The sequence below is a fragment of the Medicago sativa genome, chromosome 5 (assembly GCF_051527215.1).
Source record: "Medicago sativa cultivar Bolivia chromosome 5, Bolivia_mono, whole genome shotgun sequence".
Lineage (NCBI taxonomy): Eukaryota > Viridiplantae > Streptophyta > Magnoliopsida > Fabales > Fabaceae > Medicago > Medicago sativa.
The window spans coordinates 66,486,067-66,512,882 of NC_140753.1; the positions used below are offsets into that span (position 1 = coordinate 66,486,067).

Genomic DNA, 26,816 nt, shown 5'->3' on the forward strand with positions numbered 1-26,816 from the left:
CTTTCATTCTTCAAGGCTCCCACATGTATCATTTCTTCTATCGAATCTATTTTTAACTGTTTTTTCTGGGAGGTTGTGAGGATCATAGGAAAATTACTTGGATAAAATGGGAGAGAATTAGTATGAATAAGGAGAGTGGTGGTTTGGGGGTTAGGAGGATTAGGGAGTTCAATCTAGCTCTTTTGGGAAAGTGGTGTTGGAGGTTAAGGGAAGAACGAGAGAGATTGTGGTATATAGTTTTAATGACTCGTTATCGAGAGGTAGGAGGCCGAATCGGGGATGGAGGGCGCTTAGCTTCTTTTTGGTGGAGGAACCTGGTCAGTATTAGTGAAGGAGTTGAATTAGGGGTTGGCAATTGGTTTGATTAAAATTTACAGCGTTGTGTTGGTAACTGGGTTTCTACTTTGTTTTAGTGGGACCCCTGGTTGGAGGGTGATGTTCTAAAACATAGATTTAGAAGACTTTACGATCTTTTTGAAAATAAGATGGTGAAAATTGCCTATACGAGTAACTTAGGCTGGAGTGTGGAAGAGGATGGGTGGAAGTGGCGAAGGCGTCTGTTAGCGTGGGAGGAGGTGGTGGTGGCGTGCAGTTCTTTGTTGACTAACATTGTTTTGCAGGATAGTATGGAAGACAAATGACATTGGAATTTACATTCATCTCATAACTATATAGTCAACAATGCTTATCATCTCTTGTCTGCAGACGACATCAACCCTCCTTTTATTCTGGTCGACCTTACTTTGCATAAAGCGGTTCCTTTGAAAATTTGCCTCTTTGCTTGGTGTTTGCTCCAGAATCATCTCCCTGCTACAGACAGCCTGATTAGGCGTGGAACACTTCATAGCAACAATCAGTTTTGCTCGGGTGGTTGCGGTTCAGTTGAAAACACGGATCATCTCTTTCTGAATTGTGACTTTTATGGTTCTATCCGACCAATAATCACTCTTTGGTTAGGCTTTGACTCAGGTTTTCCAGCTCACATTACAGAACACTCTCTTCGGTTTTGTCATCTTAGGGGATTTCAAAGAAATATCGGTTACTGTTACACCTAATTTGGCTATCATGTGTATGGGTCATATGGAACGAGAGAAACAGAAGAATTTTCAAGCATGAAGAGATCTCTCTGAATCAACTCCTTGAGAAAGTAAAGCTACTAATGTTCGGGTGATTGAAGGCGAAATATCCTATTTTTGTTTTTTATTACCATTATTGGGCAATACCCTCTTATGTGCTTGGGATCAATCTCTTAATTCTTGATCCTTCTTTTTTATTCTTTTATCTTGCTTGGCTATTTTTGTATCTGAATTTTTTAATCTGATTTCTTCTGGCACACCTTGTAATGTGAGAGATTAGTTTTATGGTAATATATTTCATTTTAGTTTCTTAAAAAAAATTGCTAAACATTGTGGACCCAATTTCTATTTTTTTATAAAGGGGTTCCTTATATATGGCAAAATTCAATTGGTCAATAGTCTTCCAGTTCTATCCAGAAATACTGCTATATTTATTTATTTATTGAGGGGAAAAATCCTCTCGCTATGAATAGCAGGCCTCAAGTGAATTAAGTAAGCTGGCTGGTTCATCAGCATTTGTCTTTTAGTTGCTAGCTCACAGTTGAATGAATATGAATTGAAAGAGATGGATTATGCCATGATATATTTATTTTTGTGTTATGGCTGCTGGGTCGGTTTACCATCATATTCATTCATAGATATAATTGAAAGACCTGTCACCCCACAGTTATAATCTCTATCCCAAAACTTGTAAAATGATTAAAATATCCTTTTAACATATACTTCCTCAATTTTTTGTAACTGTAGTATTAGAATAGCAACATCAAATGAAGAAATTGAATTTTTGAAGTTATTTTTTTTCATACATTTTTTCTTTTTAATAAATTTAATGTGCTATATATCTTTCTTTCATAACAAATAATTGTTAGTTACTCTCCTTATCTACAACGAATTCCTATTTTTCGTACATACATTACCTTTTTCCAATAACAAACTATTGTCCATAGATAGCAATAATTAGTTAAAATTTTGTTTTAAAAAATAAACATGTCATATTGTTTTTTGAAAATATCTTTCTCTAATAACAAAAAATATAAACAAACTTTGTGTTGATGGAGCTTTAAATTTTTCTAGAAGATTTAAAATTTCTCTCATACAAAATTGGAAAAAAGAAACTTATCATTTCATGATAGTTTAAATTTACACATAAAAAAAAAACTTTGCTTTAAAAGAACAAGAATTTTTCAAATGTATAGTATTAACTAGTTTTATTGTAAAGGAGCAAGTAAAACCGAAAAAGGGTATAATTGATAAATTATACCCTTAAACTGTCAAACGACACTTAAAAAGAAATGGAAGGAATACTCACTAATTCCATTGAAAATGTGGTGAAACCCAAAAAGGAGGATCATATGATGGCCTTTTACCTTATATGTCTCTATATCGAATTGGCAAGGAGTTGCACAATTGAGCTTGTACGCATAAGTATCATTAGTGAAACAATTGTCTGCATAATAAATAGAATCTTCCTTTAGACAACCAGAGAAGTACGAAGTTGATGCAAAAATTGAATCATTCTCTCCCACAAACAAAACATTATCTCCAAGACTCTCAAGTTTTAACATTTGCTTAATTTTCCCACTTTGAGCATCAAATTCCAACTTGCACACTTCAAAACACATGGTGTAGTTGTTGTACTCAAAACTCAAATCCCTTTTCACAAGCCACAAGGATCTCCCTCTAATGACTTCACAAAATAAATTTTTAAGGTTCCATGAAAAACAATGTCGTTGGTTGGAATTATCGTCTCCACGCCATAAGGGTCGTCTAAATCAAGATTGAAGGACACTATACCGTGATAGTGACTTACACCATATACTAAACCTTTGTAGAACATGACATCCATAAACAATAAAGCAGTTTCTATATAAGTCCAACATGTTTGGCCTTCTTTTATAAAAGCAAGACTATAAAATTTGTGGATTGCTAGATCCACGTAATCATTTGGTCTTATTATAGGGTCAGCAGAAAGAGTAACCTTTTTCACAACATATGGCAAGAACTTTTATAAGCATTGAGGGGTGGAAGACTAATATGAGCAACATTCTTAAAAGGATTCAATATAGTTATGACATGATTTGTATCTTCTAATGCAAGCCATCCAAGACTATATCCGCAACAAATAATTTTGTCGTTAATAATTGGAAATTTAAATGCATATATTCTCTTGGCTGGGATGCTATACAGACAAATGTTTGTTCTTGGGATCATTAGCATGGGTAGTACATGAGTTCTGAACTGCTGATTTTGATGGTTAAACTTCGCAACTGATCTCCAATTCTTGCACACGGCACCAAACCAAACATGATCTATTCGTTCTTCTAACTTGTCAAGAATTAAACCTAGTGCAAGTGCTCTAAATTTGCCCAATCTGGTTTCATTATGTAGAATATAAGAAGAACTAATGATAAGATAAATCTATGATGATAAGATTTTGTGTTATGGCTTATTCAACGCTAGAAACCCTACTTATTATTGGACAAATGTCTACCACTTATAAACATATTTTTAGGTTATATCACATTCAATGTCAACTATTAACAATAACTAGACTTTAGACCCGTGCGTCGCACGGGTCATTTCGACTATAATATATAAGAATAAGTAATGGTAAAAAAGATCCTAAAATAAATAAAAGATGAAGAGTATCATACATTTTACTTACGCAAGTTCAAAAAATAAAGAAGTATGAGATGAAATGAAATCGTTTAGTTGAAACAAACGAATATTAAAAAATAAAAATTAGACAACAACATGGATCTAAAATTCTATTTCCAATCCTTCACATATCAAAATTACAATTGGTTCACTTCATTGTAATCATTTAAACTTAATTAAAAATTTTGCAAGTGCAAATAGAATCGACATTATACAAATTGGTCACTACTTGATTCCAAAAACCTATGTTACATGAAAACCACTCATAACTAAATAACAATAATAAACCTTCAAAACAAAAATCAACTATTCTCAAAGGACCCAAAAAAAAAACATTTTTAGCCTTCAAAATCACAATTCCTCTTGTTGTATTGTTTTTGTGTCAAAAGCAAGACTATAAAATTTGTGGATTGCTAGATCCACGTAATCATTTGGTCTTATTATAGGGTCAGCAGAAAGAGTAACCTTTTTCACAACATATGGCAAGAACTTTTATAAGCATTGAGGGGTGGAAGACTAATATGAGCAACATTCTTAAAAGGATTCAATATAGTTATGACATGATTTGTATCTTCTAATGCAAGCCATCCAAGACTATATCCGCAACAAATAATTTTGTCGTTAATAATTGGAAATTTAAATGCATATATTCTCTTGGCTGGGATGCTATACAGACAAATGTTTGTTCTTGGGATCATTAGCATGGGTAGTACATGAGTTCTGAACTGCTGATTTTGATGGTTAAACTTCGCAACTGATCTCCAATTCTTGCACACGGCACCAAACCAAACATGATCTATTCGTTCTTCTAACTTGTCAAGAATTAAACCTAGTGCAAGTGCTCTAAATTTGCCCAATCTGGTTTCATTATGTAGAATATAAGAAGAACTAATGATAAGATAAATCTATGATGATAAGATTTTGTGTTATGGCTTATTCAACGCTAGAAACCCTACTTATTATTGGACAAATGTCTACCACTTATAAACATATTTTTAGGTTATATCACATTCAATGTCAACTATTAACAATAATTAATAACAATAATAATTGTCTCAAACTCAATCTAGATTTTTCAAATAGCTGCATTGTCTAATGTGTAAAAGTAAATCAGTCTTGTAGCTTGTAAGTTTCTTTTCTACTATTTGATCAATAAGTCACATAATTTCTCATAGGCTTAATTAATAATTTGGTCCCTTAAGTTATTGTTGGTTACATTTTGGTCCCATAAGTTATTAACGTTACAATTTGGTCCCTTAAGTTATTTGTTGGTTACATTTTGGTCCCATAAGTTATTAACGTTACAATTTGGTCCCTTAACTTATTTTTTGGTTTCGTTTTGGTACCTTAACTCTTCCTCCGTCAACCACTCTGGTCCTTTATGTTATTAGAGTTAAGGGATCAAATCGAAACCAAAAAATAAGTTAAGGGACCAAAATGAAACCAAAAAGTAAGTTAAGTGACCAAATTGTAGCGTTAATAACTTATGGGACCAAAATGTAACCAACAAATAACTTAAGGGACCAAATTGTAGCGTTAATAACTTATGGGACCAAAATGTAACCAACAAATAACTTAAGGGACCAAATCATTAATTAAGCCTTTCTCATATAATCAAATGCTGACATTGACGAGACTTATCGTTCTAATGATGGAAACAAATTAATGCATGAACAAGACTTATCCTACTTATGCACCATAGAATTGACATTAATATCAACTACAATTTAGGATTTTTTCAAGATATTGGTAAATGAGTGATGCTATTTAAAGCGAATTCCCTGTCGTGAAATTTCAAGAAGCTTACGTGTTTGATTTGGAAAACAGGAGAGCGGTTGCAATTCCTGGTTTTGTGGCTAAAACGTGGGTCAGAGGGTGATAAGCAGCCAATCAGGAGTATTCGCTATGCATTCGCGAAATAAAACTTCGCTGTATTCAGCATTTCCGTTGGTAAATAGTTGCACGTTGCCTTGAAGAAAAAGAAGAAAGAAAAAAAAGAGAGAGATACACACGCTCGTGCAAATCCAACGAATTTGCTTTCGAGCCATATAACATAACTGTTATTCATTATATAAAAAAAGTGTGCATGTATGTGTAATCTGAACTCTAAATGAAATTAAAATACACCTAGAATTCATAGAAGTATGTGTAATTTACCTCTTCATAGTGCAAATATGTAATTCACTTTGATGCCGACTTTATAAGTGTCGTCGCAGTATTATAGTGGTGACTGGTGACAAACGGATTAAATATGACCTATACCTCTTATGAACTCCTCTTATATACTCCATCCATTCTTTTTTAGATGTTGTTTTGGAATAATAACATCAAGTTAATCCATCAATATATTTTTAGTTTATTTCACACGCTTTAACTTTTCAATAAATTTAATGTGATATGTTTCTTTCATAACAAACAATTGTTTGTTACCATTCATAACAAACAATTGTTAGTTATTGTCTCTTCAACAAATTCATATTTTTTGCTCATATCTTATCTATCTTTCATCCATATATAACAAACGTTTATCAATAGGTCATGGGATATTTTATTTTTTTAATAACAATTGTTCTTCTATTTTGAATTTGATTGAAATTTTTAACAATGTTAATGATCTTATTTATAAAATTCCTCATGGAAACCACAATTATAGGTAACCAGATTGTATTTAATGGAAGTTTAAATTTTCACATACCAAAAAACTAATTTTGTTTAAAAAAAAACTTGAATTTTCAAAAAGTATAATATTAATCATTTTTATTGAAAAGAAGTAAGTACGACTGAAAAAGAGTATAATCGACAAATTGTACCCTTAAATAATCAAAACAATAGTTAAGGAGCATGGGGAGTGACTTTTAGCTATGAGAATCTGATCACCAATACGAGGAAAACAAATCACATGATTTTGTTAGGAAAGACTTATTTGTTTCTCATAAGAGGACCATGGCACTTTGAAAATCACATGTTACTCTTTCATGAAGTTAAGAAGGAGATGTGTTCAACCAGATATGATGCAAACAACGACGATGGTTGTTGGAGAACATATATAAGGATTTGTATGAGATTGGATGCTCGAATTCCTATTATGAAAGAGCTGAAGGTGAAGAAGCAAGGAGGTGAGTGGCTTGTCATGCACCTTCGATATGCCATATTTATTTTTATTTATTTTTTAAATGACAAATGTTAGTAGCGCAATTGTTATGTTATAGTTTTTCTCTTACCAGGGATTAAGCCCTGGAATTTTTTTTTTTTGAAGAAGTTAAATTGAAATTTATTTAAAACACTAAGAATCCTAGTAAGCACAAGAAATGCTAGGCTAGGAGACTTAAAGAGCAACATACAAAAGAAAAGTGTGCCGTATATATGCAAAACACCTAAACAAACCAAAAACACCCTCCAATGAGGGCCCTCGAAACCAATAAAAACTAAACACCGAACCAAGAAGTCATCTCCAAAAATCAAAGTCTAAACGCCTTAAACAAGCCACACCGTCTAACATCCATGTATTTGAAAACCTCATCAACAACAAACTCATAGAAGAAAATCTACAAAAAGCATAACCACAACTATCCACCACAAGCACCACCACCAACCCCAAAACTAGCATTAACCACCACAAAAACCACCATTAATCCTCACCAAAAATCAACACCAACCACCACGAGCATCACCACCAAAAACCAACATCAGCCACCACGAGCATCACTACCAAAAACCACCACGAGCACCACCACAAAAGACCCATTATCAACACCACCATGGAAACCACCACGAAACACCACAAACCAACATAACCAAAAAACAACCTACAAGCTCCCTAACATCATCACCACAAACAAAACTCACCGCCACATAAAAATAAAATAAAAAGTAGTCATAACATAACACTTATCAGTAACAATACTCTACCTTCCCCATAACACAACATCATAGGTACTAATAGAATACAAGCAACCAAAAGTGCCAAAACAAAAGGTAACCTACACATAACATGATCCTCTGCAACACATTGCTCCACCTAACATGTTTTCCCTTAGGCCTCTAATTTCGTAAGTCCATGCCTACAACCACATTCAAGTAATATGGCTTAAACTCAACACTAACCCACACCTAAAATTATGCAGAAGCAGCCTGTCAAAAACCAGAGCAGCATCAAATTGAACAACCATTAAATAAGCTTTACACATCGAATACACCAACAAAACACAAACAGGACAAATTAAGACCATCCTGCACTCCCTAAACCAATTAAACGCAAACCTGCCACAAAAACCCAGCACCACCACAAAAACTACACCGAAAACCACCACAAAAACTACACCGAAAACCACCACAAAAAATTAGCAGCACCACCACCACAAAACCCCTCCGAAAACCATCACAAACCACCACAAATATGCAGCAAACTAACACCACCATGAACGCTAGCGATGGAGAAAACAACCGCTGAGAGAAACCGGTGGCAGAGTGATGCGGACGGCCTAAGCCAATCATCGCACCACCAATGATTGAATCTACATCGCAGCGAATATAGGTTGGATTGGAAGGGAGGAGGGTGACGGTGGAGATCTAGAGAGGTCAGAGAGATGTTTTTAGAGTGAGAAAAAATTTAAGCCCTGGAATTTTAACTCCACAATTACTTAATAGAACTATTATTTTTAATTAATGTTAAGTGTATTTTATCATCTTATTGTCACAACTCATTTAGAGATTTTAAAGTGGAAAGTCAATGTAGTAGCTCTGGTAAAGGTGACTACATATATTGCTATTTTCCAAAAAGTGCGATGATGTTTTTTTTTCCTTTACAAACAAAAATTGTGATGATGTTACGATATGTATTATGGGTTGTATGATTAATGAATAATATATGCTTGGTTTTGCTTTTGTCAACCAAAAAAGAACTCAGATCGACTACAATTGTTATGAATTTTGTCAAGTTTCAACCACGAACTAAAGTCCATCACGATATTCAAATTTATTTGATTAATTATTTAGCTTCCTGTTCATCATAATGTTTGAAACAAAATCTAAAAGCTAAATAAATATTTAATATATGAATAAAAAATTATTAGAATAATTTGAAAACTCGAGAAAATCGCAAAGAATAGTAAAGAAAGACGTTAATAATTAAAGAACAGATCAAAATAATCCAAGTTGAACCACTAATCCCATTGGAAATTTGGTAAAACCCAGAAAGGTTGTGGGTCCTGCTTGTTGAAGAAATGGTTGTGAAGAGTATGATGATCAAAGGTTCCATCTCTTACATTATATATCCCTATATGAAATGGACCGTGAATGTAATAAATTGAATCTTTTTTCAAACAACCAGAGAAGTATGAACCTGATGCAGAAATTGAATCAGTGTCTCCCAAGAACAAAACATTGTCTCCAAGACTCTCAAGCTTTAGCATTTTTTTAAACTTTCCAGTCTCAACATCGAATTCCAACTTGTACACTTGAAAATCACCCTTAAAAGTAAAAAATCTTTTCACTACCCACAAGTCTCCCTCTAATGACTTCACAAGATAACCTTTAGAGCTTCCATGAAAAGCTATGTCCTGAATTGGATTTGGAGTTATCCTTTTATGACCAGGATTAAAAGATACTATACTGTGATATTTACTCACAGCATAAACTAAACCTCCATAGAACATAACATCCATAAAGGAATGAAGCCAGCTCGAGAACCATACATAAGTCCAGCATGATTGTCCCGCTTTTATAAAAGCGAAACGTCCATCAATGTTAGTGTGAATTGCCACAACCATATAATCATTTGGTCTTGTTATAGGGTCAGCAGAAAGAGTGACCTTGTACCCGACCACAGGTAAACTTGTATATGATCGATAATCGAGGGTTGGAAGACTAATAGGAGCAACATTCTTAAAAGGATGCAATAGTGTTATGGCATGACTTTTATCTATTGTTGCAAGCCAACCATGGCTAAATCCACAATAAATATGGTAATAAGAATTTGGCAATTTAAATGGATACATTTTCTTGGCTGAAATGCTATACAAACATCTTTTTGTTCTTGGGATCATTAGCATGGGTAGTACATGACTTTTGAATCGCTGATTTTGATGGTTAAGCTTTGCAATTAATCTCCAATTCTTGCACACGCCACCAAAACAAATGTGATCTATTTGTTCTTCCAACTTATCAAGAATTAAATCAAGTGCAAGTGCTTCCAAATTTGCCCAATCTAGTTCAGTTCTAACCAATATAACAAGAACGTACTATATAAGATAATATAAGCAAATAAATTGTTATTGTATACATATAAGATTGGTTTAATTGTAGTTTTGGTCCCCCTTTTGTTGAATTTATGGATTTTGCCCCCCCCCCCCCCCCCAAATTTTTAAATTGGCATCCGCAATTTTGGTCCTTTAATTTTTCTAATTTTTCAAATTAAATCCAACATTTTTAATTGATGCGGCACTGAAATTAGTGTACAAATGAAAGCCCTGTCATATTAAACTTGCAATTAATTGAAAATTCCAATTAAAATCTGATTAATTAAGTATAAAAAAAACCATTTCTAAAAATTAGAAATTTGAATTTTTTTCACAAATAGAAAATGTCATCTGCACTGTGATTTTTAGAAAAGCTAAAAACTATTAACCCTAACTTTTAATCTCTATCAACATCTGTGATTTAACAATGAGCTCATCTGCATAAGGGAAAACAATCGACAAAGGAAGCAAAATGTAAAACCAAAGTGATCCATTCTCATCGTCATGGACGAAACAGGATGACAAAGTTGTTATGAGGTATGAACCTTTCTTTTTATGTTCTTCTGTGCTTGTTCATAGTGCTTTAGTTCATCGTCCTTGATTAGGTATTTCTTAAATTGTTGTTCTTGAATTTAGGGCATTGATGTTTCATATTTTTAGGGTTGTTCATAAACTGTTATTCTTAAATATAGAGATTATGATCATTGTCTTTGAAAGGCTTTTATGTTATGTTATTTGAATCCGAAAAAATGTTGATTTGTACAGACCAGTTGAAAGTCAAGAAATAAAATTTTCATGGTGGGTTTTTCATATGGCTCCCATATAAAAACATATTTTAGGTGACTTCTCATGTAATATTAGAATTTGCGGCTAATTCAACCCTATAAATGTCTATCTCTCATAACCACACTTTTAGGCTATACCTCATCCAATTTGAGAGTGTTAGAAGCACACTTTCCTCTATTTATTAAAATTCATATGGCTCCCGTCAAATTATGTGGGTCTCAGATAATTTTGGTGAAACTCATGTGACATTCAACAAATAGAAAAGTATGTGTTGGGATGTATTATGTGTGTTAGAGAGTGTACCTAACAATCCTCCAATAATAATTAATATTAATTGTTGTACTAATTATCGATTAGAATTTTCAAATATCAACCACAAATTGAGACAGATAGTTGTCAAGTTAAGTTTTCGATCTTGTATATAGATTTAGCAAAGCTGTAAATAATAGGGATGATGTTTTTCTAGGTTGAAATTTTTACTATTTGTGTGTACAACCTTGACAAAAAAACAAAAAGAGTAGTATATGAACATGTGTCATAATAATACAAAGAAGAAAATTCCACAATCTGCATGGAATATTAAATAGAATTCATGTATAGAAGTATATATATATATGTGCTTTACCTCTTCAATGCGAGAATGTACTCTTGTGAACTATTTATATAATTTTAGGGCTATCTGAATTAGGCATGGCAATGGGGCGGGGTGGAGACGGGTTTTACCTTCCCCATTCCCATACCCTATTCTCATATACTTACCCGTTACCCTACCCATACCCAACGGGGATGAGAAATCGAACCTCATCCCCGTCCCCGACGGGTTCGGGGATCCCATCCCCATCCCCGTACCCGCAGTGAATTATTTTTTAATAAAAAAATGTTTTTTTTCCAACCCCAATGACAATTTTGTAAAGCATTATGTTCCCTTTAACATTTCCTTAACATAATGATTTGGTTGCTCCTTTAAAAATCAAAGGCAATTTTTATAACATGGGAATTATTAAACCAAATAACATATCATGATCTAGGATTGTGTTTCTATTTACATAAAAAGGGGTAAAAAAATAATTTTTTACATTTGGGACGGGTATGGGTATGGGTTCGGGGTGGGTACATATAACCCCGTTACCCGTCCCATACCCGTGTTTTTAAATCGGGGAAAACCCAAACCCATACCCCAAACCCAGTCAAAGCGGGGAAAACCCGTCAAATCGGGGTGGGTTTGGGCGGGTACCCATGGGGACGGGTATTGTTGCCATGTCTAATCTGAATCCTCCCACAGTAAAAAAAAAAAAATGAAAAATATGGATGACCCTATATAAATGATCTAGTATAATTTGTAATTTATCGATTATTCTTAATTTTGAACATGATTTTGTTTTAAAAATATTTGAATTTAGACCGACACAAAACAACACAAGTTTCTTGTTTAGATAAAGATTTTCACTCCACCAAGGTTTCGGGTTTGAATGCGAGTTTAGACAGGCAGCAACTGAAAACTTTTCTCTCTCCGGGTTTCAAGATGCTCGAGGTATCGATTCTTCTTAATTTTGATCATGATTTTGTTTTAAAAATATTTGAATTTACACCGACACAAAACAACACAAGTTTCTTGTTTAGATAAAGATTTTCACTCCACCAAAGTTTTGGGTTTGAATCCAAGTTTAGACAGGCAGCAACCGAAAACTTTTCTCTCTCTGGGTTTCAAGAGGCTCGAGGATTATAGCAGTTGAGTGTGGAGAACTTCCAATTTAAAAACAAAATAAAACAAAAAAAAATTACACATACCTCTGTGTTGTTGTGATGCTAAGTGCCCCAAGCTGCCGTTTGTGCGGGTTGGGAACGAGAGTTGCAGCCACCATTGGAGTTGTTGATAGGAGAGGAACGATCGGAAAATTTGACAAAATAGAAGGTTCAGATCCAATATAAATATCGATTATAGAGTAGGAGAAGATTGTAATGTTTATAAACCTAATTTTTTGGAGTAGGGGAAGAGTATGATGTTTATATATCCTTCGGTAAACCTAATTGTGTGGTAAAAAAGAAAATTTGTGTGGCGAAAAAGAAAATTAAAAAAAAAGGTAAGTGAATATATATATATATATATATATATATATATATATATATATATATATATATATATATAATATAAAGTAACGTTTTCTATTTTATTTTCTTGACAAAAAAGTAAGGTTTTTTATGTCACGTGTCACTTTCACTCACGTTCATTCTCAATATTTTTATTATGTTTTCTATTTTTTAAAACCAATATTTTTATTTGGCATAAATATCTCAACAAACTTTTTTATCCACTCAATATTTTATTTAAATTTTTATTGAATTTCTAATATTTTATGCAGCAGAAATATCTCAACAAACTACATATAATACTTTCAACAAAGTTTACATATATTATTTTATGATAAAAATACTCCAATCGGTTTGTTTTTTTTTTTTTTTTAGGAAAAGAAGTTTCAATTAGTTTACATGTATGTATGTATGTATGTATGTATCACTACAAGAAATGTTGCGATTAGCCAGGAAATTATGCCAAGACCATGAACCCCTGGCAAATTTACCAGGAGTCTTGCCAGGGAAACTCCTGGCAAATTGCAAACCGGGCCCACACTACTCCTGGTTAACATTTGACGGGAGCAACCTACTATAACCCCTGGCAAATTGAAAGGGCCCACTTACTTTTTACCCTTTTCCCTTTTATTTTTCTCTAGTAACTTAAACCCTTGGAACTCTCTTTCTCTCTGTACGTACAAACTCCAGCCAACTCCTCTCCCAAAACACCCATCGTAACTCTTCTTCGCGGCCACCCACCGTCATGCTCCGACCTCCATTGGTGACGAAATTACCACCAGTACGACCCTCTCTTCTTCCTCTTCAAAAAGCACCCATTTGTTTTCTAGATTGATAAAATTTAAAAATCTCAATTTTCACCTTGTCTCTTACTTTTTGACCACCACAAATCTCCATTTGAAAAACTAATATGATTTTCTTCTTCCCCATGATGTCTACAACTAAACCCCTATATTTATTTTGGGATTGGAGAACTTTCGACGGCAACCACCGTGCCGAAAATCTTGTCCACCGCGCCGGAAAATGCAACCTGCAACCATTTCATTTCTTTTCCTTCCACTTGGTGAGTTCCACTTTCTACTCTGTATCCAAATTAATTTTTAGAAGTTTTTAATATTCATTTTCGGATTTTGGTGAAAGGCACTAAACTAGACATGTTATTTTTGCTGAAATGATGGTTTTGATCTTTTTAATAAAGTCTCAATGGATATATTAGACTTAGTTGTTGTTAGAATCTTATTTGGTCTCATTTTTTATTTGAAATCAAGGTTTATAGAAATGTTGAAACTATAGTCTCTCAAATGTACACCAAGCTTGAATGAGTCTTCTAAGAGTGTGGTTTAGTGTTAGATCAGTGTAATCTGATAGCTGTTGTTTTGAAACAGGACATGTCATGTTTTTCTTTGAAAATAGTCTCTGACTTAATTTTACTTTGGACACAATATTGATCAAAAGAAAGGAAATAAATAGTAGTTTCAAATTAAGTTCTGGATTGGCTATTGCATATTGCTTCTTTATCTCTCAATTGTTTATGAAGAACAAAATTAATTGTTTTCCAGGTTGATGCATTATTGGTGTTATCACTTCCAGAAGAAAGACATCTATTGTAGAGAAATGTGAATTTAGAACAAAACTTGTTATAGGTAATTGTGTTTCATATCTTTTCTTCAAACACTTGGAACATTTAGATGCTAGTCTAGTCATTTGTGAACTTAGCTAAGGATCCGTGAACCATCAGAGTTGAGAGGAACTTTGGTGTAGTTAGTAACAGAGTCACTAAAATTCAAGTATCATCATATTGTTAGAAGAACTGCAAAGTTGTAACTCTTAAATTTTCAAACTCTTATATGTGATATGTTTATCTTCAGATGGGAAACTACATAAGGAAAAATGAATTGAAAAAGCACCGAGAAAAGGATTTAAGAGAAGACTTGCTGTTATACAAGTAAGACTCAACGACATACATAATTGTTTTCCTTGGTTTCTTTCTTTCTTTTTAATTTTCCTTCATTTATCTTGCCCTTGACATTTCATAATGGAGCTATATTTTTCTTGTGTTTGTGTTTTTGGGGACTGAAAATGAATAATTTTCTATCTTGAAATCACTTTGTTGTGGATCTATTGTAGAAGAATAATTGTAAAAGATGTAGTTATTTTTTCACTGCAATGTTTATCTATCTGCTATTTCTTTATCTATCTGCAGTGTTTATGGTTTACTGCACTCTGGTTCTTATAGAATAGTTGTAAAAGATGTAGTTATTTTTTCACTAGTAACATTTTTGAATTATATAGCATATTGAGGTTTAATGTCAGAAGGCATAGGGGTAATATTCAAGAGTAAGAGCTTAGTGTTTTTCATATCTCTAACTCTCTTTAATATATGGCATTGATGCAATTGACGAAAAATACACGACACTTCTTTATGAAGCTAGATTTTTTGTTCATGTTAGGATGCTTGTGTTGGATTCTTGATTACTTGCAACTTGTATTTTAAATTTGTTAATTTCTAAGTGAGTTTGTAGTAGAATTCTTAGAATACTTTGATATTCAATATGTCTTTAATGGAATGATTTAGGTATCTTCACATCTTTAACTTCTCAAGCTTGGACTGATACGGACATCTAATACTCAAGAGTTGAAGCACTTGATTTGCTACACATCCAAAGACAATGAGTAAAAGGTAACAACTACTTGTTGTTATTTATCAGATGCATGGCTATATGTGCTCATGACATTACTCATTAGATTGATGTTTGTAATATCTGCAAAATAAAGATTATGATTGTTCTCTTGCCATCAATTATGATTGTTTTTCAGTAGCCAAGCTGAGATATGGTCCTGAAGCTAATAGTCATGTTCTAGTGTAATATTGAGAAATAGTAAATTTGATTTGGTTCTAACTAATATATGATCAGTATCATTTGTCATTGTTAAGTTATCATTTTCTTATACAAATGTCACTTTCTCCATTTGAGAGCTTAAATCATAAAAAGTGAAGTTAGACATGTATGCTTTAGACTCCTTCAATTTTTGTTTGCACATACATTAAGATTTGTTGCAGAGATGTTGCGTAAATTGACTCGGTATATATGCATGTTATTTTTCTAGAACAATTATACTGCATGTATACAATGTAAATTCAGTTTCATATTGTCATAAGCAACTATTTCATTGTTGTGTAAGAGAACGGTTAGATTATCACATTGTTGAGAATGTATATGTTTCTTATCAATTTTTATCAATGTATTGTATTAATTTTGGGCATAAAAATGCCTACTATCTATCTAATAATCATTCCCTAAAAGAAATATCTATCTAATTAAAAAACAATTTTAAAACATTTTTTAAAATTATTTTAATTATTAAATTTTAATATTTTGATTATTAAAAAATTCGTACAACATTTTGCCAGGGGTTAACCCCTCGCAAAGTACCTGGCATGGATTGAAAATGACTGCTGAAAAAGCCTGCATTGACCAGAATGCGTCAGAAAAGCCTGCATTCATGCAGACACAATTTGCCAGGGGTTGAGCCAGGGCCTGTGCCAGGAGCGCATTTGCCAGAAACTAAAGCCCTGGCAGGTTCATTTGCGATGAGCAGATTTGCTAGTGATTCTGCTCCTGGCAAAACTCCTGGCAAACGTCCAGTTGCCAAGGCTTTTAGCATTTTGCCAGGGCTTCTGCCCCTGGCAAAATGCAACATTTCTTGTAGTGTGTATGTATGTATGTATGTATGTATGTATGTATGTATGTATGTTTCAACCACTTTGTAATTTTAATTTTTTTTTTTTATTAGGTGTAATTTTACTTTTTAATATAACATGTTTTCATCTTTTTGTTATTTTTATTTTTTATTTTTTATGATAACTTTTCAAACATTTTAACACTTCTACTGATGTTTACACACATACTTACAATACCTTGATTCAATTTTGATTCCCATCCAACCAAATCATAAATTTCATCATTTTATTTTTTATTTTTCTTTTCCAAAAATTATAGCTACAAAATTTGACTCCATTGATGACGTCAATCAATTAATATCAATAGTATATAAATAAAGTAAAATATTTTATGTCACGTTTCGATTCCACGTTTATTCTCAATTTTTTTATTAATCTTATATTTTTATGTGTAGATTTAATTTTGCATAGATTTCTGAACAAATTTTATTAACATTTTTTCTTCGTTAAACTTTTACTAACATGATTTCACATTAACTTAATTATTTTTCTATGCTAATATTTATTTAATTTTGTTGTTGGTGATAATTCTAAGGGTTTAAAATTTAATATTGTGTAAAGCGACAATGTTACAAAATATTAATGTATGTTATTATAAAAAAAAATATCAATCTACATTGATTGATATAATATGTTATGAGATAAAAAAAGTATCTTAATTGCTAATAACAACAATAAATTTAAACCAACTTCCTATGAATATAGATTTTTTTTTTTGACAAAAACAAGACGATATTCATTCATTCAAGTTGATAGAGTACATCACATCAGATACAAACATCGCTACAAATAATATGTGAACAAACTCACAACATCCAAGTTAATATCATACAACGGCAAAATGCCTACAAATAATATGATAAAATCTTAGCCACCGAAATTCACATGCTTCCGGATCTGTAACGTTGATGCCCAAATCATTGATTGAACTTGTAGTTGACTGATGTTGATCTTTCAATGGAACTAAACGAACACCGCAACAAGACGCGAAATCAAACGTCGCATAAGACGACTAACAACACAACACCGCAATTAGACGACAAAATCACAAAAAACACAAAAGAAAAAACTTGATATATGTGAAAACCACATATTTAGATTGAAAGAAAAGAGGAAAAAGGATGTAGAGGGGTTTAGGTCAAAAATGACCTAAAACCACCCATCCTCGTCGAATGACGGAGAAAGAAGGTTTAGAGAGAAGTTGGAGTTTCTCTCACTACAAAACTAGGGCCGGCTAAGCAACTAACACGAATATTGAATATTTTATAAAACTATAACCATTGTGAAGCCATATAATTTTTTTTAAGGAGTTAATTTATATGTCTTTTGTCTATTTATTCGTTATACTTTTTTTTGGGTAACCATGATATTTGTACACAAATTCCACCATCGTTAGCGATGACTAATCTCCATCAGGAATCGGTGGGGTACAAAAGGTGAGTTCTTCCCTTTCAATCGATATTTTTTCATACACATGAGCCACGAAACAAATCCATGACCACATGTTTAAAGGGACCCAAAACTCTTACTACTTGGACTAATTCGTTATTGATTTTGTCACATTTTTCATTCTTGCATTGGACATTCATCTCATCATTTATAATTATTTTTAAGATATTATTATTATTATTGTAAATTTAAATAAATTCAATTTAATATACTTACACGTGTATTCGTGCACACAAACTTATTTAATATCTAACCCGGACAACGTCGGGGATCTAAACTAATATATATATATATATATATATATATATATATATATATATATATATATATATATATATATATATATAAGGAAGGTAAACCTAATTTTTAATAAGGTATTGCTAACAAATGTTCTAAAGGCATTGGTTAAGGATAAAAAAATAGAAATAATTGATAAGTTTTATGTAAAAAAAGTTACTTTTTTAAAGTTTCAATATTTTGAATGCATCAATTCCAAGACAAAGTTTCTTTTTTAGACTTCTTAACAAATGTCTTAGGAGCACTTGTTAGCATTTCCCTTTTAATAATCATCATTAGGATGGTAAAACGTAGGGGGTGAGAATGAGTCGGGCTTTGCTTAAATAGGTCTGGACTAGTTGAAAACACTAAGGCTTAAACCTTGACATTTTACCTGTCAAAGACTTTATTTTACACCTGATCTGACCTTTTTAAAAGTCTGGCATGACCTATTAGCTTGTCTAAAAGCCTAGTTTGTGTTACAAATTTCAAATAGAGTTCATTCATCCATTTTTCTTTCTTTTCAATTTGTGCAACGTACTTAATGTAAAGATAAATTAGTTAGATACTCATTAAAATAATAAAACACAATCATAAAATTTATAGATGGATAGAAACTCAAGAATGATCATGTTTGATAACAAGAAGGATTTCAAACTTAAACTGATAATCATACTTAACCTTAGACATATTAGTACCAAGCCTCAAAAGTTCACACAAATCAAATAACAATAAGAGTATTTAATGATAACTTAACAAGCTTTCAAAGAGTAAGAAACTAAAAACAAAATAAGCACTTAAGCAAGAAAAAATGTTAAAATCTTCAATGTGATAAAATCACCAACTTAATATGAGAATTTGAAGGAACTGTTATTTCATTTTTTTTTTATCACAATATAAATAATAAATGTGGGAAAATGTAATATACTCATATACGGACCGGTTTGATAGGCCTTATAGGTTTTTTTGCCTTTTTTATAAGCCTAAGCCTAGCCCATTCAAATTAATAGGATAATTAAAAAGCTCATGTTTGACATATTTATTAAACGAGTTAGGCCGGACCGAACTTTCAGTAGATCGGACCTTAGACCTCTAACGAGCGACCTGACCTATTCCTACCCCTAGTAAAACGGATTAGATTCATCGAGTTGGACCATTTAGCCCCTAAATTTTGACAGCGTAAGTTTAAATTTTAAATGTGGTGGCACATCCTACTTAATTCTCTAATATATATAGATAGAAGATAGAAGACGATAGATAGATATATGGATTTAGTGGCAAGAATATATTACATTAACTATTGAAAAGTTTTTCCTAAAAAATATATCTAAAGAAAAATTTAGAATATTGGATTGGAACTCGCATTTTAATACATTATATGTTCTTGGTAAATGAAAATCAAATCCATTATAAATTATTTCTAATAATTTTCATAAGGACAGTTTATAAGGAAATTTCTAATAATTTCTAAATGAAAATCAAATCCATTATAAAAGTAATTATTTTTGAAAACATAAGTTAAACACATGTAAAAGTAATAATAACACAAATTTCTATGCAAAAGTTACCACTTTTGATTGTTAAAAGAAGAAACCTTGTTAATTTGGAGTTTGGCTGTGATGGAAATAAATAATGACAAAAAATTATTCTATCTAAGATTATAACCCGAGTTCCTCAAATTTGTATTTAAACTAGTTTTTCCACCCGTGCAACGCACGGGCTAGAAGAGATTTATTGTGGCTTAAGTCAAATACTTATAGCCTCCTATGTTTTTTGAGGAATTTGAAACTGTAGACTTAATTAAATAGAAACTTAATTGAAACACATGTAACTCGATGTTTTAAAGGAATATGAAACTTTGGACATTTAATAAAAATTTAAATCTTATAGCCTTCCCGTGATGCATAAATTGATAAGTAAAAAGTGGCAAAATATTTAGTTAGTTAACCGTATACAATAACGTAAGATATGACGGTAGACTCATGTTAGTAGAGGAATTAGCAAATTGTAGAAGTAAAGAATTAATTAACTAATAGAGACCATCTCTTATTCATATATTATTTATCATTGATGAAAGAAAGCCATATAATTTCCCTAACTTCCAGTTTCCTCCCTCAGTCATCTAAAACCAAATTGCATGATTTTAAAGGAGTACTCAGCCTATGCTGTATGTAATGATGAATAAAAACAAATAGAATTTCTCATGCTACTAAAGACTCGTGGCTAATTGGAAATAGTCAAGAGAGGAACCTAGATAATGCAACAAACATAGAAACATTTTTAAAGTTTTGTAGTGATTTTTCTCATCTTTTCAATTCTTCCCTTTTATTTTCTTTTGTTTTAACTTTCGTTCATCTTCAGGATTTGAAACATGTTTGTGTACAACAGGTCCATATAACATTCATAAATGGTCTAAAATAATTAAGTACATAATAATGATAATTTACCTAAAAGAAGAGGAACGAAAGTAACATCTTCCAAATTTTATAGTCCTTATTGATACATAGAGATATTGATTACATGTTGACTATAAATACATTGCATATGTAAATCTAAACTTAAATAACAGCATATTCTCAAGCAATGGTGCACTTTGAACTTGGTCCTCCATAGATAAACTCCCTCCATGCACATAACTCCACGTGTACATTAATTAATTAATATACAAAGCCTTCCTAGAATATCTTATTCTTGTTAAACACTTCAAAACAAAAGATCTTTAACTCTCAGGAAAATAACATACTTAAAGAAAAACAATAAGAACGATCATTTGCAATTCTTTTTAAGCTTTGGTTTAAAATAAAGACGTTATTTCATATGTAATGAGAGATATTTTCTGCAAATCAGTATAAAAGATGTCAGACATTTCAATTTTTAAAAATATACTATATGTATGAGAGAAGATTATAAAGTTGTTTCACTTAAGATATAAGTAACATGTCAACTAATATTTGTAAAATTGCTATTAAAAGAACCACCAAGGAGTTTTAATCTAAAAAGAAATAAAATTCAAATCTAATGATATAGTGAATTTTGAAAAGCAAAGGGGGGTAAATTTTTAGTTTCAAAATTCAAATCATCTTACTAATTAATCCAAAAAAATTACCAAATTACACAATCATTAAATAACTAATCATGATAATCATATATTTACACATTCAATAGAAAATATAAAGAATTAAACTTGCAAAATTTTTGTTTTTTTCCCTGGAAAGAGCCATATGCCTCCTACTTTGTATAGGGCCTTTGCAATTATGGGCCAGATTATCTGATTTATGTGTGTTTTAATCGAAATAAGTTTCATCTTTGTAAACCCCTAAGATACTATTAAGAAAAATCACATACAACTTGGCCTAAATAAAGTTGAAAAAGTGAATACCTAAGTAAAGTTCTAATATACACCTAACATATCATGTGTATATCCACAAATTATCAAAGTAAAAAATGTCAATAACTTAGTCAAGCAACAAATGTATCTATATAATTCTGAAACAAAGTAACCAAAAAATACAGCTTGATATGTTAGTCATTTCCTAATTAGATAAACGTAGCTTCTTTGATTCAAATTCATACAATTCTCTAATGTACAAACATCTTTAATTGAAAGAAGAAAAAAAAATCTATCAAAGTCAAAAAAGTCATAAAACAGGTAAAGAGTAAAAAATACACATGATAAGTACCACAACACACCATCTTTAGTGACACCAAAAACTCCGGCAAATAGATTAACTACTTCTAGTATAGTTGAATAAAACTCAATTAGGTATAAACTCTATCATATAACTCCAACTTTGACAATCACAAAAAGAGTGAGTGGTAAAAGATTAAAAATATAATCATAAGAATAGAAGTGGAAACATAAAAGAGAAAAAAAAATCTTTAAAACTACAACATAGTTGAAGAAATCTGAAAAACAATTACTCTTGTTTCAAACCAGGCATCAAAATAGCTTCAAGAAATAAAAAATAAAACAATTTGAATCAATGATTTGCAGAAATACTTGAAGGAAGTCGAACAACATAACTGATATAATTCTAATCACCTATTCCATGTTCAATTGAATTTAAAACTAATTCTAATCATAAAAGTTTAAACAATACAGTGTAAAACAAAATAATAAGGAGAAACGGATAGAGATCGTTAACTTCCCACAAACCATATATAAGTTGAACTAAAAAAATGTATTCATTTCCTCTCCTTACCAATATACTGAAACACAAATTGATGAACCATTTTTGGGCATTTTTTTATCCTTTTTCCAAAGTCTTATAGAATGTCATGATGCTTAGTCCTAAAATGAACTAAAAGTCAAGTAATTTGAAGGAAAAAAGATTTTAATATTTATTGAGTTTGAAATCATAAAAGCACATGACAAAATTAATTTTTAAATAATTGCAATCAGTCAAGACCTAGTCATTATTCTACAGAAGAATATAGTAGCTTGGTTAAAACATTGTTTAAGATCCATATACTTGATTGGATATCATTACAAAATTGAGAAAGAGAGTAGATTTCTCAACTTTCTTCGCTGATTTGATGAGATAATCAAAATTAGTTTCCTATATGCACAAATTTAAGAGTAAAATTTAGTTTCAACCAAATTAGTTTTCTATATGTTCGAAGAATTAGTTTCCTCTAGACAAAAAGTAATCACTTCAAGACCTTTTTATGAGACAATCAAATCAGGACAACTTCAAAAGTAAAATTTGAATTGTTTGTTAAATACATTGCTCAAACTTCAAACAAACAAATTAAAATTCAAAAAGTGATGGTAATAGCTTAGAGATGGTAATATACTCTCGGAGACAACTAATTCTTAACTTCTAGGAATAATTGCTTAAAAAAAATTGAAATAGATGCAGACAATTTATTTGACACAATCATATTTATTTTTATAGGATCCATACTACATTGATTTCCATAAAATAAAAACAGGGAGGGGTAGAAAATTGTGAATATTGTAAAAGAATGTGAATTTGGTTCAAAAGTTGAGTTTCTATCTCCCTTTAAAATGCAATTTTTTTACAAAGTTGTATCCCATTTGTTAACTTTCGATTTGGATTCCTGATATTAAATTATAAAATCACAACAGCCATAAAAACAACACATTTCAATCTAATAATTATAAAAGCCATGTAATCCAATATCATATAAAACAAAAGTTCATTCTAAAAGATAAAGTAAAAAAAGGTGATCTTTAAAAGTTCTTCTTCTTCTTCTCTAGAAGGCAAGTCTTTCTTACAATAAAATATCAGTGGATTATATTGAACATTAAGACCACTAACTAAAGATCAGAACCTGATAGCAGTTAGCAAAGGCAGGTGCACATGGGTAGAGCTAAGCCACAAAAATGGAAGCAAAAAGCAAAAACACAACACTGTAAAGCATACCTTGTGATTCTTTGCAAATAGTTGCTCCCACAATCAGTCAAGCAAATAAAATTCCCCACAGTGTTCAATTATCTCATTCACTGGATGATAAAAACAAATCAAGAAAGCAAAATATAGATTAGTGTGAGTATCAATTATCAATCACAAAAGGATTTAAAATAAAAACCAATCAAGAGGATAATAACTTATAATATTAATAACTACCATAAATCACTCGGTTGACAAAATATAATAATAAGGCTAATTGGATTTAAAACTAACGATATCGTAATTTTTATTGTTAGTGACATTTTGTCAAACACCTAGTGGGTGCTAAATTTGAAAATGCAAAATTCAAACCAAATCCACTAACATAATCATATAAATTATATCATGCGTTTATCCTACCTATCATTATCTATCATGAGTTGTTCATCAATCATTTAAAACAATTTGTAATAAAACCTACCATGTAACAAAACATAGTAGCATAAAACCTAACTTACTAAACCAAAAAATCAGAAAAATTAAATTCACAATAGGTTTAATAAGTTATCAAACCATGTCCCGTTAGAACTCATAACTGCTTAAACATAAAAGAAATTACACATTTCAGAACCCTAAACCAAAAATACTTTTAATAAATTATGCATTTCGATGTACATTAATCAATTTAAAAGAACCTTCAAATAATATTCTCTCTACTGCAACTCATGTTAACAAAACATGAGTTTAGAATTTACTTTTTTAATTCACAACTCATATTCAATATATATAGAAGTGATCCTATTTGTTCTTTGTATTTAGAATTTACCTCTTCACCACTCATCAACATACTTTGAACTATTTCAACATACTTTGAACTATTATCAAACTTTTCCCCATATTTTGAATTTAACTTTCATTTTCAAATCTTTGTTCTTCACCTGCACTTAGTAACAACAAAAGGAATTGTACATGTCCCAATAAAATCAATCAACGTAAAGAAAGAAATCTAAGACCACAATTGCATGTTCAAACCTATGTGGCCAAAAAGCTATCTCATCACATGGTTCATATTGAAATATATATACTTGCTGCAAAGAAATAACATAATGATTAAATGGAAATGCTAACCACGTGATTATTGGATCAAAATCATGAACATAACTTCATTGTCCCTCTTAATGAGCAATGTAACTATCTTATAAAAGTGCAACTTTTAAGCATGGATAATCAAATTCAAACTCATAATGAAAGAGAGACATAAAAAGTAATATCAAATGCATGAATCATCTCATAGCTTACCTGATTTGGACAAAAGCTGTTTCAATGATCATCAAAACCTTTAAACAGTTGCCTCTATTAAGCACCTGAACATAGACAGCAACTTTTAAGAATGGGCAATCAAATTCAAACTCAAACATTGATATTCAAAATTAACTCAAAACTCACTAATCAATATGAGATCTTCATGATTTGCCCACCTTTTCATGTAAAAAAAAAAAAACAAAACAAAATTTGTTCTGTGTCAATATCAAAAGTCAAAACTAAGAATATCATCCACTTTCTATCTGAGACATTTTATCAAACACTTTGTAGTGCTCAATTTCACAGCAAAACAATCAAATACAAAACCAAGTCAAAATAAGACAAATTCAATAAAATCTAAATACTCTTGTTGATGTAAAGTTAAAAATAAAATCAATACTTTCAAATACAACAATTTTTGTTAATCTAAACATAAAAAATAAGACAAATTCAAGACCCATTCCACAACTAATGAAAAACGTCAAAATAAATTGTCAAAATGAAACTTGCTTGAACAAATTCTAAAATATACAAAACCATAAGAGTAAGAGAGAAGGGGCTTACGTGGTGGAAGACCTTCACTTGGACTGCCTCATTTTTTTTTTATTTGAATCGTTCTGCAAAACAAACCAGAGAGAGAGAGAGGTTATACAGTTTGAACATGAACATGAACATGGACCAGACATCTAAAAAACAAAAATGGAATTGAAATTCTTACCTCCGCTTGCATCGTTCACTATTTCGAAAAATCGAATATGAATATGTACCGGTTCCGATTGATTTGTAATTCAGAATTGCATTTGGCTTGTGATTGGAAACAGTTGAAATCAATGGGGATATTGATTTCTGACTTGAGAATGAAAAATGATGAAAGGGAAGATGAGAAGATGAAAAAGAGAAAATGAGGGATTGAATTCGTAGAGAGAGATGAAGAAAGAGATAGTGATAAATTGGATGTGTTTGAATTTGAATAATGGGAAAGTAAGAGATGAGAGAGTAAGGAGGGATATTGGAAAGATTCAAATTTCAAATTGAAGAAGAATGAAAAGGGGGGAGGGATTCTGTCTAGTTGCAGAAATTTGTTTGAAGAAGAGGTAGTACGTTTTCTGTGTTCAGAGTGAGATAGGGACTCTTTTTACCATTTTTCTTCTAAATCCATTTAATGACTCAGGGAAAAAGCTGGTAACTGTTGGACTATAGAGTTGGGCTGGACTTGTATGGGCCTCTATTCAAACTTGGATTTTTGTCTCTTTCCTGGAAATAGGCCCGATAGCAACATTTCTTAGAGGGAAAACTACTTATTCAAATTTTAGTACCATAAAATGCATTTTGTTCATTTTTTAATTGTGAGAAAATTAGGATTACATGGTTTTCTGGTCATGCTTACTATTTTTGATGATAAAATGAGACATTAAAAAATTGAGATTTATTGAAGGAGGCTTAGAATTGTGACACATTGGATTGGGGGGCTTGTTTTTGCTATTTGTTGCTTCATGTTTGTATATTATTAAGATTAAGATAACATTTACTTCCCTCAAAAAAAATAACATTTACTAATCATTTAAGTTCAATCCTTGAATTTCTACAATCAATATTTAGGATAAAATAACCGTGGTTTCCAATTTATATGAATGGCCATCAAAATAAAATTTCAATGGACTAAAACTAAAATCCATTTATTTTATATGAAGGTAAAATATATTTAACCTATGTACAACTTTTATCCATAAATGAGTGAGATTTTAATTTTGATTACGGTAAAAATAAAAAATAAAACAAAGAGAAATCCAATATTGATGATAATTAACTCAAGTAACTTGGAAAAAAGTTATTTAAGATTGTGGTT

At 31.4% G+C, this 26,816-nt stretch overlaps 1 protein-coding gene, 2 long non-coding RNA genes and 2 pseudogenes across 6 annotated transcripts; 1 reads left to right on the forward strand and 4 right to left on the reverse strand.

Moving 5' to 3' along the window:
• Window positions 1–2,347: 2,347 nt before the first annotated feature.
• Window positions 2,348–3,457, reverse strand: LOC146924161 (uncharacterized; annotated as a pseudogene).
• A 628-nt stretch (window positions 3,458–4,085) lies between these two features.
• LOC146924162 (uncharacterized) lies at window positions 4,086–4,602 on the reverse strand (annotated as a pseudogene).
• A 4,294-nt stretch (window positions 4,603–8,896) lies between these two features.
• On the reverse strand, window positions 8,897–12,618 carry LOC146924163 (F-box protein SKIP23-like). The gene is made up of 2 exons (XM_085711832.1): window positions 12,545–12,618; window positions 8,897–9,950 (listed from the first exon to the last, which is right to left on the reverse strand). Exons 1-2 carry the CDS (start codon window positions 12,616–12,618, stop codon window positions 8,897–8,899), a joined length of 1,128 nt encoding a protein of 375 aa, XP_085567958.1.
• A 1,783-nt stretch (window positions 12,619–14,401) lies between these two features.
• Window positions 14,402–16,114, forward strand: LOC146924164 (uncharacterized). Its single transcript, XR_015010959.1, has 3 exons — window positions 14,402–14,487; window positions 14,713–14,789; window positions 15,420–16,114. It is a non-coding gene; the product is annotated as an uncharacterized LOC146924164 (long non-coding RNA).
• A 4,639-nt stretch (window positions 16,115–20,753) lies between these two features.
• LOC146924165 (uncharacterized) lies at window positions 20,754–26,156 on the reverse strand. Of its 4 annotated transcripts, XR_015010049.1 has the most exons (8): window positions 25,689–26,080; window positions 25,535–25,587; window positions 25,115–25,146; window positions 24,968–25,032; window positions 24,701–24,756; window positions 24,495–24,606; window positions 23,702–23,781; window positions 20,754–20,986 (listed from the first exon to the last, which is right to left on the reverse strand). It is a non-coding gene; the product is annotated as an uncharacterized LOC146924165 (long non-coding RNA). The 4 variants fall into 4 exon arrangements; XR_015010052.1 differs by lacking the exon at window positions 25,115–25,146 and having other exon boundaries at window positions 25,689–26,156; XR_015010051.1 differs by lacking the exon at window positions 24,701–24,756.
• Window positions 26,157–26,816: the final 660 nt, after the last annotated feature.

What these genes read in the sequence shown, in the direction of transcription:
- LOC146924163 (XM_085711832.1), bottom strand. Translation starts at nt 12,618, where the DNA reads ATGGTGGCTGCAACTCTCGTTCCCAACCCGCACAAACGGCAGCTTGGG. An exon ending in AGCATCACAACAACACAGAG is followed by an intron (nt 9,951 to 12,544) that starts GTATGTGTAATT and finishes TATATTGGTTAG; the next exon opens with AACTGAACTAGATTGGGCAA.